At 53.7% G+C, this 13756-nt stretch overlaps 1 protein-coding gene across 1 annotated transcript; it reads right to left on the reverse strand.

Annotated features, from left to right (window-relative positions):
* Positions 1-621: 621 nt before the first annotated feature.
* Positions 622-13514, reverse strand: zc3h4 (zinc finger CCCH-type containing 4). The gene is given in 16 exon segments (XM_067245790.1): positions 622-3025; positions 3027-3321; positions 4861-5112; positions 5575-5888; positions 6102-6544; positions 6688-6797; positions 6944-7055; positions 7165-7266; positions 7657-7793; positions 7983-8076; positions 8286-8371; positions 8421-8522; positions 8721-8988; positions 9123-9230; positions 9326-9677; positions 13239-13514. Coding segments are annotated over 16 exon segments (4224 nt in total). The 5' UTR covers positions 13322-13514; the 3' UTR covers positions 622-1659.
* Between the last annotated feature and the right edge of the window lie 242 nt (positions 13515-13756).

Here is a 13756-nt window from a genome sequence, read left to right on the forward strand (position 1 = left end):
TGTAATATTACACAGACGTTATATCACACTGCTGTTACGTCACCCTGTTATGTTATAGAAGGAAGAAGAGGAAGAGGAGGAAGAGTGGCACAGTTCAGCTGGTCGATCTCGTCTTTATTAAATACTTTAACAATCTCGCCTGCAACGAACGGGCGCTTACAAAACAGAACCTGGCCTCAAATCTGGACTTGTTTACAGTGCAGTCAAGCCATGAGGACAGTACACTAGAAAAACAAAAACAATTCAATATACTTGATTTTCATGTTGATTCAGGTCACCTCAGAGAGCGGATTTTATTAGTTTGAAGTTTTACCTACAAATACGGAGAGGCCAAGTCTCTCAGCCACCTGCAACAGACAACATATTCACCTAAAATATAATATATAAAATGATTAGATGTGACAGAAGGTAGCAAGGGAGGCAGATGTCTTAAGTATAAAAAATAATAAATTAAAATGATCATATTTCACTCGTGTGACAGACAGAAGGACAGATACGGTTGTGTTCTCGAGGGTAGCAGGGCTGGGGGGGGCTGTGAGGGGGGGGCTGTGAGGGGGCAGGAGGGCTGTGGGGGGGGGGGCTGTGGGGGGGCAGGAGGGCTGTGAGGGGGGGGAGGGGCTGTGAGGGGGGGGGGGAGGGGCTGTGAGGGGTGTGAACTTCAAGGATGACCCCCTGACCTCTACTCCCCCAAGCCTGACATTCAGACGAGGAGAACCGGAGGTTGCTAAGGTTACAGCCCTAGGGCAACACAGGGGGTCTGACGGGTTGTGTCGGAGCGTTGCCATGGCGCCCAACCCAGTCCAGTTTATAGTGATTATGTGCCTAGTGATAAGGTTACAGACTCGCTTCGCTCGCACACACACACTTTGACAGATGTGTTAAAAAGTTAAAACATGACCGACACCAGTTCTAGTAGTTGACAGACGACACTGTCAGTCAGAAGAGAAACAAACGTTGGAAATTATTTGTAAAGAAAAAGAAAAAAAAAGAACTAAAGAAAAGCAAAACAAGACCAAAGAATCGTTAACGCATTTCATATCGTTTATAACACCTCGATATATATCTGCAGAAAGAGGGGCGTGGCAGTGCATGTTCTCTGTCCGAGTCTTGTGATTGGACGAGGGAAGAACGAATGATTAACGGTAATTGTTCTGATGGACAGGTGAAGGGGCGGGGACTCAGAAAGAGCAGACAGCTGATTGGGTGAGGAGGACACAGGAAGGAGGGGTTATAAATGCATAGGAGACGGTGAAGAGCATCGACCAAGATGCACTTCACTGCCCTCAGATTTGGATTCTCGTTCAGCGGGGAGGGACACCTGGTAAAGACAAACACATATATCTATACATTATCCTGTCTGTTTTAAAATAGAGATTTCCCCCCCTCTCTCTCTCTCTCTCTCTCCCTCCCCCGAAGTCTGTAATAGAATCTGAAGATAAACACTGGGAGCTGGCGGGTCACATGACGGGGTCACCTGACCAGGCCAGGGGTCAAAGTGCACACGACCAAGCAACAGGTCACAAGTCTGTCAGCAGTCCAACCAGCCCCCCCCCCCCTCCTCTTCCACGACCCGTTAATGTTCACACGGCTCAAACAGCAGGTCAGAGGAGCGCTCAGCCCTGTGACCCAGGTAGACAGGATGGGTCCAGAGGGCAAAGGTCACTGGCAGAAGGGGGAAGCCGTGGGGTCGAAGCCTTTGAAAACGTCCTTTAGAGAGGCGTTGTCCTGCTCACTGGGGGTGGGGTCGGGCTGGGCGGGGCTGTTCCCTCCAAAGGGGCTCCCCCCCCCGCTGGGCTTGGCCGCCTGTTTCACCAGGCTGAACAGGGACGACACGGGCAGGTTGTGGACGCCTGCGGGGGGGGCCTGGTCGCCGGGTCCAGGCGGGCCCTGCCCGGCCGCAGCCGACCCAGGGGCGGAGGGCCCTCCCTGGGCCGCGGGGGAAGGCGAGGGTGCAGGCTTGGGTCGGGGCCTGTTGTAGCTGTTGTAGCGGTCGGTGGCCGGCTCGCCGCTCTTCTCGGGCTCCGGCTGGTCCAGTGCTGACTTCCGGACGAACAGGGGCTCCTTGGCCTTGGGCTTGCCCGCCGGCAGCTCACTGGGCTTGGGCTCGGCCGTGGTGGTGGTCGGGGGGGTGCTGGAGCCGTTACCAGGGCCGGAACCTGGGCTTCCTGGTTTGGTAGTCCGGGGGTCGTACAAGCTGATGCCGCTCAGCACGCTGCTGCCCACCGAAGCCCCGCCCCCTACGCCACGCCCAACTCCACCCGCCGACAGCAGCCGTGGGTCGTAGGGGGCGATGGCGGGGGAGGAGCCGGTGGTTGAGGGAGGAGGTGCCGGGGTGGCGGGGGTGGGGGCGGGGGGCTCGGAGGAGGGCTGCTTCAGGGCAGATTTCTGGGGCTGGAGGCGGGGGTCGGCGGGAGGGGCTTTGCGGGCCATGCGAGGGTCCACCGGCTTGTCGAGGGGGACGGGGAGGGAGGGAGGGGGGCCGAGCAGACCCGAGGGAGGGGGGACGGGGATGAGGGGGGGCGCGGCCTGGGGGGGCCCAGAGTTGACAGTCTTGAGGATGCGTGAGAGGAGCTCAAAGTCGGGCAGGGTCGATGACGAAGAGGAAGAGGGGGGCTGGGCGGGGGGCTCCGAGGAGGCCAGGGGGGCGGGGGGGCCGGGCGGGAGGGCGGTGTGGAGCTGCTGCTGCGTCCGGGACAGGCGGGGGTTGAGGGTAGAGACGGGGGGGATGCCGGGGGGCAGGGGCAGCAGGTCCTGCTTGGGCAGCGGCAGGGGGAGCAGGTCCTCGGGGTTCCAGGTGATGGTCTTGGCGTACGGGGGCATGTGCAGCAGGATGTCCTTCTTAATGTGGCTGAACTGCTGCAGCTGGCAGCGCGGGTCTCTGAGGGCCATGCCCATTAGGGGGTCCAGGGGGATGGGCACCGGCTTGTCCCTCAGCACACGTTCCGCCTCCTCCTCCTCCGCAGGGGGCGCCGTGAGGGGCGGGGGCTTGTACACCAGGGGGGGTTCGGGCTTATGGGCGGGGGGGGGCGGGCGCGGGGGCGACGCGAGCCAGACGGGGGTCGGCGGGGGGCCCGGCGGGGGCGGGGGCAGGGTGCGGGGGGTCGGGGTCGGATGAGCGGAGGAGGCGGGGGTCTCGGGCGAGACGGGGGTCGGCCGGGCGGTGGGGGGGGTGGGCGGGGGAGCCCTTGGGGCGGCGGGGGTCGAGAGGGGGGCCCTCGGGCTTGGGGGGGCCCTGGCTCTGCTGGCGGAGCGTCTTCAGGATGGACGTGACGCTGCCGCCACCGTCCTCGTCCTCGCTGGAGTACCAGTTAGCCGAGTCTCCTGGGGGGGGGGAGGACACAGCGCTCAGTCAACAAGGAAAACACGTCTTTAACGTTAAACATCGTCAGCTGAACATCCTCGACCTTCACTGAAACATTCATCATGGCACAGAGTTGCAGGGGAAAAACCGCCTAACTTACTTAAAAATAACTTATCTTACCGTCTTTAAAAAGCTTGTATAACAAGACCTTGGCTATTATAATAAAGGAGGTCTGTTCTCGCCCTGCTGACAACACCGTGAGAGGTTCACCAGTCTCTACACAGCCCCCACACCATGACCCCTGCTGTCTCCACAGCAACAGCACCATGACCCCTGCTGTCTCCACAGCAACAGCACCATCTAGCTGTGGTGCCTCACAACCAACGATTAAGATGAAGACAAGAAACAAGAGGGGGGAGAAAGAAGTAGTAAAGAGAGAGAGAGAGAGGTAGAAAGGGGGCAGATAGGAGGGAGAGAAAGACAGAGAAGGCAGGGAGAGAGAGAGAGGGGGGGAGAGGTAGAAAGGGGGCAGATAGGAGGGAGAGAAAGACAGAGAAGGCAGGGAGAGAGAGAAAGAGAGAGAGAGAGAGAGAGAGAGGTAGAAAGGGGGCAGATAGAAGGGAGAGAAAGACAGAGAAGGCAGGGAGAGAGAGAAAGAGAGAGAGGTAGAAAGGGGGCAGATAGAAGGGAGAGAAAGACAGAGAAGGCAGGGAGAGAGAGAAAGAGAGAGAGAGGGAGAGAGAGGTAGAAAGGGGGCAGATAGGAGGGAGAGAAAGACAGAAGGCAGGGAGAGAGAGAGAGGAGGGAGAGAGTGTTGCACAACCAGGGCCTACAGGATGTTTACTCTGCTGAGAGGTCAGCGCTGAGGTCAGAGCTGCCAGAGAGACATTTCCTGTACTCTCACACACACACACACACACACATATATAGCATATATACATATGTATATATACATCCTCTATATTTATATTTCTCTCTGTCCTGAAAGCTCACTCCTAGGACGCTACACAGGAATCTCCCCAGGATGTGAGAGAACACTGCTGGGTTATAAACCAGCTCTGGCCCCAGTCTGGAACAAAGACGCCAGTTCTGCTGGGCGTGTGTGAGTAGTTCAGTCGGGGCCTGTAGGTGTGTGTGTGTGAGACTGGGTGAGTGTGTGTGTGTCAGTATATACAGGTGTGTGTGTGTGTGTGTCAGTATATCCAGGTGTGTGTGTGTCAGTATATCTATAGGTGTGTGTGTGTGTGTCAGTATAGCCACGTGTGTGTGTGTCAGTATATCTAAAGGTGTGTGTGTGTGTGTCAGTATATCTATAGGTGTGTGTGTGTGTGTCAGTATATCTATAGGTGTGTGTGTGTGTGTGTCAGTATATCCAGGTGTGTGTGTGTCAGTATATCCAGGTGTGTGTGTGTCAGTATATCCAGGTGTGTGTGTGTCAGTATATCCAGGTGTGTGTGTGTCAGTATATCCAGGTGTGTGTGTGTGTGTGTGTCAGTATATCCAGGTGTGTGTGTGTGTGTCAGTATATCCAGGTGTGTGTGTGTGTGAGGCTCCAGTACCTTCCATGTCTCTCTCCGCTCCCCCCTCGGCCAGCCTGCGCCTCTCCTCCTCCTCCTGCTGTTTGTGCTGGATCCTGAGGAACAGCACCCGCTGGGCCGGGGGCAGGAAGTCCGGAACCGACACGCCCGGAGGCGGCCCGCCCGGCCCGCCATTGGCTGGACCGTCGGACACGCCCATGGAGCCACACAATTGGTCGCCGAAGTTTCCTCCGGGTTTCTCGTTCATCCCTCCGAAGCCCTGGAAGTCATCACCTGGGGGAGATAGAGAGAGAGAGGGAGGGAGGGATAGAGAGAGAGAGAGAGAGAGGGATAGAGAGAGGGAGAGATGGAGGGAGGGAGAGAGAGATGGAGGGGGGGAAAGGGAGAAAGAAAGGACAATTCCAAGTTGTTAACATGACGTCAGCTTTGCTCGTCTTCCTCCAGGGTTTAGGTGCAGTTCTATGGGCACGTGAGATACTGCTCGTAACAATACTACACAAATAAAAACTACACAAGGGTTTATCCTGGAACACATTGAGAGACAGAATTAACATGTCTTGGTTTAGCATTAAGAAACAAGAGCAGGCCCAGTGAAATCCACAGCTCCCAAACACTAAATGAAGAAGAAAACACAGGCAGCCAAAAGTATCGTTCCACCCGAACACAACGTCTCCGTCCAGCGGGACGATATTGACTCCAGCAGCACTGCTTCTTCTCTCCCTCTCAAGCCCTCACCTTCCTCCAGCACGCCCTCCATCTTCTGCTGCTGGTTGAAGAAGTTCTCAAAGAAGTTACCCCCAGGACCCGGGGGTGTCATGCCCCCCATGGGGGGCCCGTCGCCTGGGCCAAAGCCCGGCATCATGGGGGGCCCAGGTCCCATGGAGGGGGGCCCCTGGTTCATGCCCATTCCCATGTTCTGCATGTCCGGTGACATCATGCCGGGGTGCCCTGGGGGAGGGGGGCCGGGGAAGCGGGGCGGGGGGCCACTGGGGGGGCCCTGGGGTCCGGGGGGGCCCGTCTGGCCCTGGGTGGAGCCGGGGGTCTGACTCCTGGGGAGGGGGGGAGACAGTCTGGTGGTTAGCACGCTGGCTGGACACCTGCTCTACAACTCTACACAGACACTACAATGTTTCTGTGTTGATTTATCAACAGTGCTAAAACTTAACAGCACACTGACAGGACACACATACACAACACACACACAGAGGACACACACACACAGAGGACACACACACACGACACACCTAGCAGGCGGTGCTCACCTGACGGCTAGTTTCTGGGCCAGCTGTCCGGTGGGCTGGACCTTGATCTCAAACAGGGAGGGGATCTTCTTGCCTCCACCCCCGCAGGGGGGAGGGGGGCCGATGTTTGGGGGCGGGCCGTTGGGGTTGGGAGGGCCCTGGTAGGGACCCCCGCCGTCCTGGCAAGGTGGAGGGGGGCCGGGACAGGGGCCGGGACCAGACATGGGGCCTGGGGGACCGCTGGGGGGCATGGGCCCGCCCTGGAGGGGCCCCGGGGGGCCGAAGTCCCCTCCTGAGGGACAGAAGTCTCCGGCGCTGGAGTTGTCGGGGGGGCCCGGCCGGGGGGGCGTGGGGAGGAGGCCCACCCCGGGCGGCGGCTTGGGGAGGGGGTTGATCCCCTGCTTCTTCAGCTCCTCCACCTCCTTCTCATCCTCCGCTCCTGCCTCAGCATCCTCCGCCAACATCTGGGGGGGGGAGGGAGAGAGGGAGGAAGAGAGAGAAGGTGTTTAAGACAGAGAACAGCATGATGATTAAACAGACAGATAGGGCTTTGAGCCAACCAGAGGACTGGAGGGCTGTGAGCCAATCAGAGGACTGGAGGGCTCACCTTGTTGAGCAGCTCCTGTGTGTCGTCCGTCAGGGCGTCGTGGGAGAACATGCACTCATCCCCGTTCACACAGTTCCCTGTGGTGTGGAACAGCTTGCAGGGGAAGTCACGTACAGCCAGGAGTCAAGGAACCCAGGAACCAACACACGGTCTCTCTCTCACACTCTCTTACACACAATCACTCTCTAACACACACTCTCTAACACACACACACACTCTCACACACACACCCCCTCTCTCTGTAAGTGAAGGATATCGTGCATGTAGGGGCAGTTCTCGGCGCGGGCACAGAAGCCTGTGATGTAGAACTTGCACAGCTCCTTCTTCTTGGGCAGCTCGATGTCGTGGCTGAAGTTGCAGTGGTCTCCCTGGAGACACATACGGACCAGGACACAACAGTGAGAACGCACCACACACAGTACAGTGTGTGTGTGTGTGTGTGTGTACATGTGTGTGTGTGTGGTGCTGCTCTCTCACCCAGGTGCAGCGTCCCTCTATGTAGTACTTGCAGATGGCCTTCCCCTTCTTATCCTGCTGCTTCTCATCAGTCCTCCTCTGCCCCCCTCCTCCCCCTCCGTCCTGCTTGCACACACACACAGTCAGCAGGGCACACACACACAGTCAGCAGGGCACACACACACACACACACAGTCAGCAGGGCACACACACACAGCAGGACACACACACACAGTCAGCAGGGCACACACACACAGTCAGCAGGGCACACACACACAGTCAGCAGGGCACACACACACACAGTCAGCAGGGCACACACACACAGCAGGACACACACACACACACAGTCAGCAGGGCACACACACACAGCAGGACACACACACACACACACACACACACAGCAGGACACACACACACACACAGTCAGCAGGGCACACACACACAGCAGGACACACACACACACAGCAGGACACACACACACACACAGCAGGGCACATGGTGGTGTCCCCTCACCCCCGTCTCCATGTCTCCATTGTTGTCCTCGTCGTGACCCTGGTCTCCGCCCCGGCCACGCCCTCGGTTACGGCCTCGGCCCCGATTCATGCCACGCCCACCTTTACCCCGGCCACGCCCGCGACCGCCTTTACCTCCTGACGGTGGGAATAGAGGGAAGAGGAGGAGGAGGGAGGAAGAGGGGTGTGGGGGGGAGAGGAGGAGTGAAGGAAACCGAAGAGAGAAAATAAGAATGAGCAAACAGGGTTAACATGTCGACTTGTCCTCATGCTGTCTGCTTGTGTTCAGACCAGGTGCATGCTGGGACGCCAGGCCCGGGAGCTCACCTCTGCCCCGGTCTTTCTTCCTGTACGGGTTCATGTCCTTGGAGTAGTCGTCATAATCATCCTCGGCCATGTTGTCATAGTCGTCCTCCCCGTACTGCTGAAAACACAAAGCTAGTTGAGTCACGCCTCCACACAGCCAACCAACAGGTTCTCAGAGAAGAACTCTACTCTGGTTCACACTGGCACTGTGTTAACGCACACACACACGCGCGCACACACACACGCGCACACACACACGCGCACACAGGACGACTCTACATGCTTGTTTGGTGTTCAGTGAAAGTGGGATGGTGTTTGACTCACCTCCATGTCGTCTCCTCCGTACATTCCTTCTCCATCATCGTTCTCTCCTCCCATCTTCCCTCCTCCACCTCCTCCTCCTCCTCCTCCTCCCCCCCCCCCCTCCTCCTCCTCCTCCCCCTCCTCCTCCTCGTCCACCTCCCCCCCTACCCCGGCCTCCTCCTCCTCCTCTACCCCCTCTCCCTCCCCTCATGCCTCCGCGGCCACGCCCCCTCTGGTTCTTCATGCGACCTTTGCCCCCTACGGAGAGAGGCACAGAACCAGGAAACACGGTCAGTACTTTAGTTCAGTGGTCTTCAACCCAAGGCTGTCTGGACCTCAGGACCAGTGGGCCCTGAGGACCAGGGTTGAAGACCAGTTTCAGATCAACCCCCTGCCACATCCGCCCAGCAACAAGCCTAGCAACCACAGTCCAATCACCTCTGGCTCCTGCCTTGCTCCCCCGGCCCCCGCGGGTGGTCCCGCCCCCGCCGCCCCCCTCCTTGGCCTTGCGGTACTGGTTGAGCTCCTTGGCGAAGTCGTCGTAGTCTTGGTCGACCATGTCCTCGTCCTCCTCCCCTTCGTAGGTGTCCTCCTCGTAGTCCTCGTAGCCCCCGTAGCCCCCCGCCTTGTCCATCTTCATGTAGCCCCCGCCGCCCCCGGCCCCCTTCTTGGGCAGGGGGCCCCCGTGGCCCGACGGGGGAGGGGGAGGGTAGCCTGCATGAGACTGAGAGAGAGGGGGGTGGTACACACAAGGATGGAAGTTGAAAGTTTAGAGATCTAAAGAGATACAGGTGTCAGGTGCTACACTAAACGGTCTGGGGTTCCTTTCCCATCCTGTGTGTGTGTGTGTGTGCCTACCGGGGGAGGGTATTGGGGGCTGTAGTCCCTGTATTTCCTCTTCTCACTGGGGCTGTAGTCTGAATCATCACTGAAGTCTGAGTGGTCGTCACTGGACGAGGCATGGCGCTGGAACACACACACACACACACGGAGTGTGAGGTCAGGGTGCATGGAGGGAGAGAATGCAGCTGAGCTGGTTGGGGAGCACACACACAACCTACTTTGTGTTTGGATTTACGGCGTTTCTTGGCTCTCCTCTTCTCCTTCTCCCGCTCCCTCTCCTTCCTCCTCTTCCTCTTGCGGCGGTGCGCCTTGTCTTCGTCTGAGGGGCTGGCATGGCGTTCTTTGCTCCGGCGCCGTTTCTCTGGCGGGGGTGCCTCCTCTCCTCCTCCTCCTCCTCCTCCCCCTCCTCCTCCCCCTCCTCCTCCTCCTGCTGCTGCTGCTGCTGCACCTCCATCATCCTCTCCTCCATCTCCTCCTACTGCTGCTGCTGTTCCTCCGCTGGGCTCCTCCTCTTCCACCTCCCCTCCATCATCCTCCAGCTCTCCCTCCTCCAGCTCCCCGTCCTCTCGCCTTGAGGAAGACAGTAGGCAGGGGAACACGTCAACAACTAGCCCAGGGGGATCACTGCAAGGCTTTACACAGCTCATGTTTACTTCCAGGGTTAGAAAGACAGTCATTAGAATAGGAATTCTTAGGAGCCAATCGGAGCATTGTGAAGGGGGGGGGGGGGGGGACACAACTCAGAGGGGTGGAACTTTGCCATGCTTGAAAGGGAAAAAAGATTTTAATTCTTAATGGTTGCTCAGCTGTGTGTGCTTTGTAGGCGTGTGTGTGTGTGTGTTTGAAACATTAGTCAGGAGTCAACGGGAGTCAGGTGGCTGAGCGGTTAGGGAAGCGGGCTAGTAATCAGAAGGTTGCCAGTTCGATTCCTGGCCATGCCAAAATGACGTTGTGTCCTTGGGCAAGGCACTTCGCCCTACTTGCCTCGGGGGAATGTCCCTGTACTTACTGTAAGTCGCTCTGGATAAGAGCGTCTGCTAAATGACTAAATGTAAACATTAACCACACCACCAGCCCTCACCCAAAAGGCCCTCTAGTTCCAACACTTTCTACACTCTGGACATCACCCAGACTTTGAGATGTTGCAACTTGTTTGGTAACTGTGCTAAATATGATCTGTGACGGAGGTTACAGTGAGGGTGCTGGTGCAGGAGCTGATGGGACTTTGGTCAGTCAGGACTTGTTGCTATGTTCACACGCTTGTGAATACATAAGACGATCCTTTAATTATTAATCTGTGCGAAATCAATCAATCATAAAAGATAACCATTGTTTGTGAGGGCTGGAGAGCGGCTTGGAGAGCTGAAGGTCATCTCTTTTGGAGAGCGAGCGAGAGAAGGAGACGGAGTGTGTGTGAGTGGGAGAGAGGGGGCATTCATGGAGAAAGGGTGGACAGTTTGAATGACATGTTTTTTGTTTAGATCGGGGTTCAGGGCCCATCAGAAATGGTGATGTGTCTCAGCTGGTGTTTTTAGTTTGAAGACGTGAACGAGCATCAACAGTGTATCTCCTGCTCATCAAACCACTTCCTCGGATAACTAGGCCTGACTTCCTTTAAACCACCAAAGATCTGATATCTACCAAGCCAAGCTCGCAACACAGACACAGGCAAATCCTACGATGACTTCTATTGATAATGGACTACTCACTCAACCAACAAACGACAACTAAAACCTATCTTCTTTCACAACCTGTTTGGTCACTCAACCACCAAGACAATCCCTTCAATGATCAAACTCTGGCTAAGCTAACCAGTAAATCATGTCCTGCCACGACTGTGACACGCACACACGATAATCCAGTACAACACACAAGGAGGCCTTTCATGGTGAGAGGAGTGGGTTTCTATTGGCCAGACAGACAGGCGGACATATAACCAGACAGACAGTCAGGCAGACCTAAAGACTTACAAACAGGCAGGCACACAGACAGGCAGACGTACAGACACAGTCAGACAGACAAAGAGACAGCATGTGGGGAACAGGAAAGCGTGGTGATAACAACGACTCTACTGACTGCAACCGTCTAGCAGTCCTTCTACCCTAGTGGTATGTCACATACAAACTCTGGCCTCCCTTCTGCCTGATACTGGACACGCCAGGACCATCCCAAGACCAGATTCCAGTCATACTGTTCCCAACAGAGGTGTCCCTGGTCTCCTCAGCCAGGCTGTGAATACACACAGCCACTAGCCTCTGAGTGGGGGTGTAAATCACACAAAGTAATCTGTGGTCCGAAGCCAAAATCCTAATCCAACTGTTTATAATTACTCAGCCCTAAATTGACATTTCACATAGTACGTTCATGACATAAAAACAGCCCCACACCAACGCCGGTAATTATTTTTAAATAAAAAGGGCTTTGTGATCTCCCACATGGTGACTGATCTCTGATTCAACATGTAGCAGCAACATTAGTAGACTATCCTAGACTAGAGGTTTATCATGCACTGACTTGCTACACCCAATCATAGGATGACAGAGTTTGGGGCTGTGGAAAAAGTAACTATCTTCGTTCTTGTTCTCGAATTTAAACATACAATTTCAAATGTACTACATCATTCATGCTCATGCATAATAATACATATACAGATTATATTCTTCAATAAATGAGTGAACATAAAAGACTGCAAAAAAATGTGTTGGTACCAAATTATGGCCATTACTCACAAGAACAAGATCATCTTATTTTGGCACTCAATGTCATTATTACCACTTTCCAGCTATTGGCATTAAAACCCCTGAGCAATTTGGGGAACTTATAGTACGGGTGGAGTGGCATTGGGGAACATAAGACAAACGTGGCAAGCAGGGAGTTAGATAGATGGGGAACTTTTGTGTTTTACTTCACTTTTCACTTCTGGAATGCTTTGCAAACGTTTAACAAAGTTCTGGGGCTTGGGTTGGTTATTAGGGAACACAATCTAAAATGGCTGACTCGGCTGTCCTGCTGGGGAGAAGAGGGGTTAACATCGTAAAACACATTTGAGAAAATATCAAACTGCCCTCGACGATGACCGTGTATTAAGGCCTTAACAGAATAATCGATTTACTATCGTAAAATGTAGACATTTTCCAAAGTTTGTAGAGACGGGGCCTGTCCGTTTAATGAAAAGCTCGTTTTGTATCCAATAATACATATTAAATTGTTTACATTATGGGGAGAGTTAATAACTGATATGAACGTATCAAGTGAGTACGAAAATACAATTGGCAAGCTACTAGTACCGTCATCTATGGTTTTCACCTCCCCCATCGTGATACTTTTTAACTGCGTAGCAAGCTAGCCAGCTAGCTAGCTTCGTCTAGCTAGTTGGCTAGCTAGCTGGGGCCCTAACACATCAATTTCCAACATGTTTTCCTGGCAGTTAGTTAACCAAGTAATTCATATGAGAAGTTTGACCTGAAACTTTCAATAAACACTAATTGGGAAATTGAAAAAATCTGTTCAAGATAATGATAGGCGGGCACTGGTTCTGGCTAACTTAGCCATGAAGAGTACTGTAATTTAACTAAACTAGGCTAGCTAGTCAGACTGGCTAACGTTAGCTTGTTAGCTGATTGTCCATTTTTCTCAGCTTGCTTGGTGTTAGTGAAACAGCACGCTAATAAATGTACACTGCTCTATTGTGGGGCTATTCTTTACAATATAGAAGTCTACTGTTAATTTACATAGGTTTCCATATACGTTAACTACATTAAATTTATAATTAGCTTGTGACATTGCAATAGTGGAAAATTAGCTAGCAAGCACTTGAATCTTTTCTTTAGATGGTGCGACTTTTCTGGAGAAGTTGATGGAACTGATGGTCTTTTTTTTTTCTTCGTGGACAAAATTGATCCCTCAGTAATTATCAAATACTATATATTCCAGGTTTATGTTTGACTTTCCACTTTGCGTTGAGCATCGGTTCAACATGGCGTTCGTTACCTCTGTACTTGTTCCCCAGAAAAAAAGGCGACTTTATCCCTTTGAAAGAAAAAAGGAAAAAGAAATCCCGTGCTTTTTATACCTAAAAAGCACAGGACAAATAAATAGTTTGGTAGAAATATGATTGTAGAATTACTCGACCTTTCATCAGTGAGAAGGCTGTTGTGTTCGTGGTTGGTTGTTGTTGGGGAGTTTGGATGGACAGTCATGCTTTCCACAGCCATTTCCTCTAGCTACACATTGAGGTGCAAAAAATTACAACTCGACACTGGATTCTACTGGCTTATGCGTCACTTCACTTGGATCTACTGGTTAATTGTTTTTAGGAAGAGTTTCAGTTCATAGTAGTCAATTCCCACTAACAGTTGTAAGAGAAATAGGTTGAATATGAGTCCTGAGGTTCTCCGTCCTACAGTTGCGCTGTGAAAGCCAGCTCATTCACTAAAATGGCTGGCCGTCTTCTCCAAAGACTACTTGGAGGGGGCGGACTTTTCCGATGATGACGACAGCACACAACGTCGGTCATACGTCTACGAAATTTACCGAAGTTGTTTGATTCACTCACTCTGAGAAAAAGAAAAGAAAAAGAACTTCGCTATTAGGCAAAGGACAAAGACATTTGAATAATAATACAGATATTGTATTATTATAAAACATTG

Source organism: Osmerus mordax, chromosome 11 (genome assembly GCF_038355195.1).
Source record: "Osmerus mordax isolate fOsmMor3 chromosome 11, fOsmMor3.pri, whole genome shotgun sequence".
Lineage (NCBI taxonomy): Eukaryota > Metazoa > Chordata > Actinopteri > Osmeriformes > Osmeridae > Osmerus > Osmerus mordax.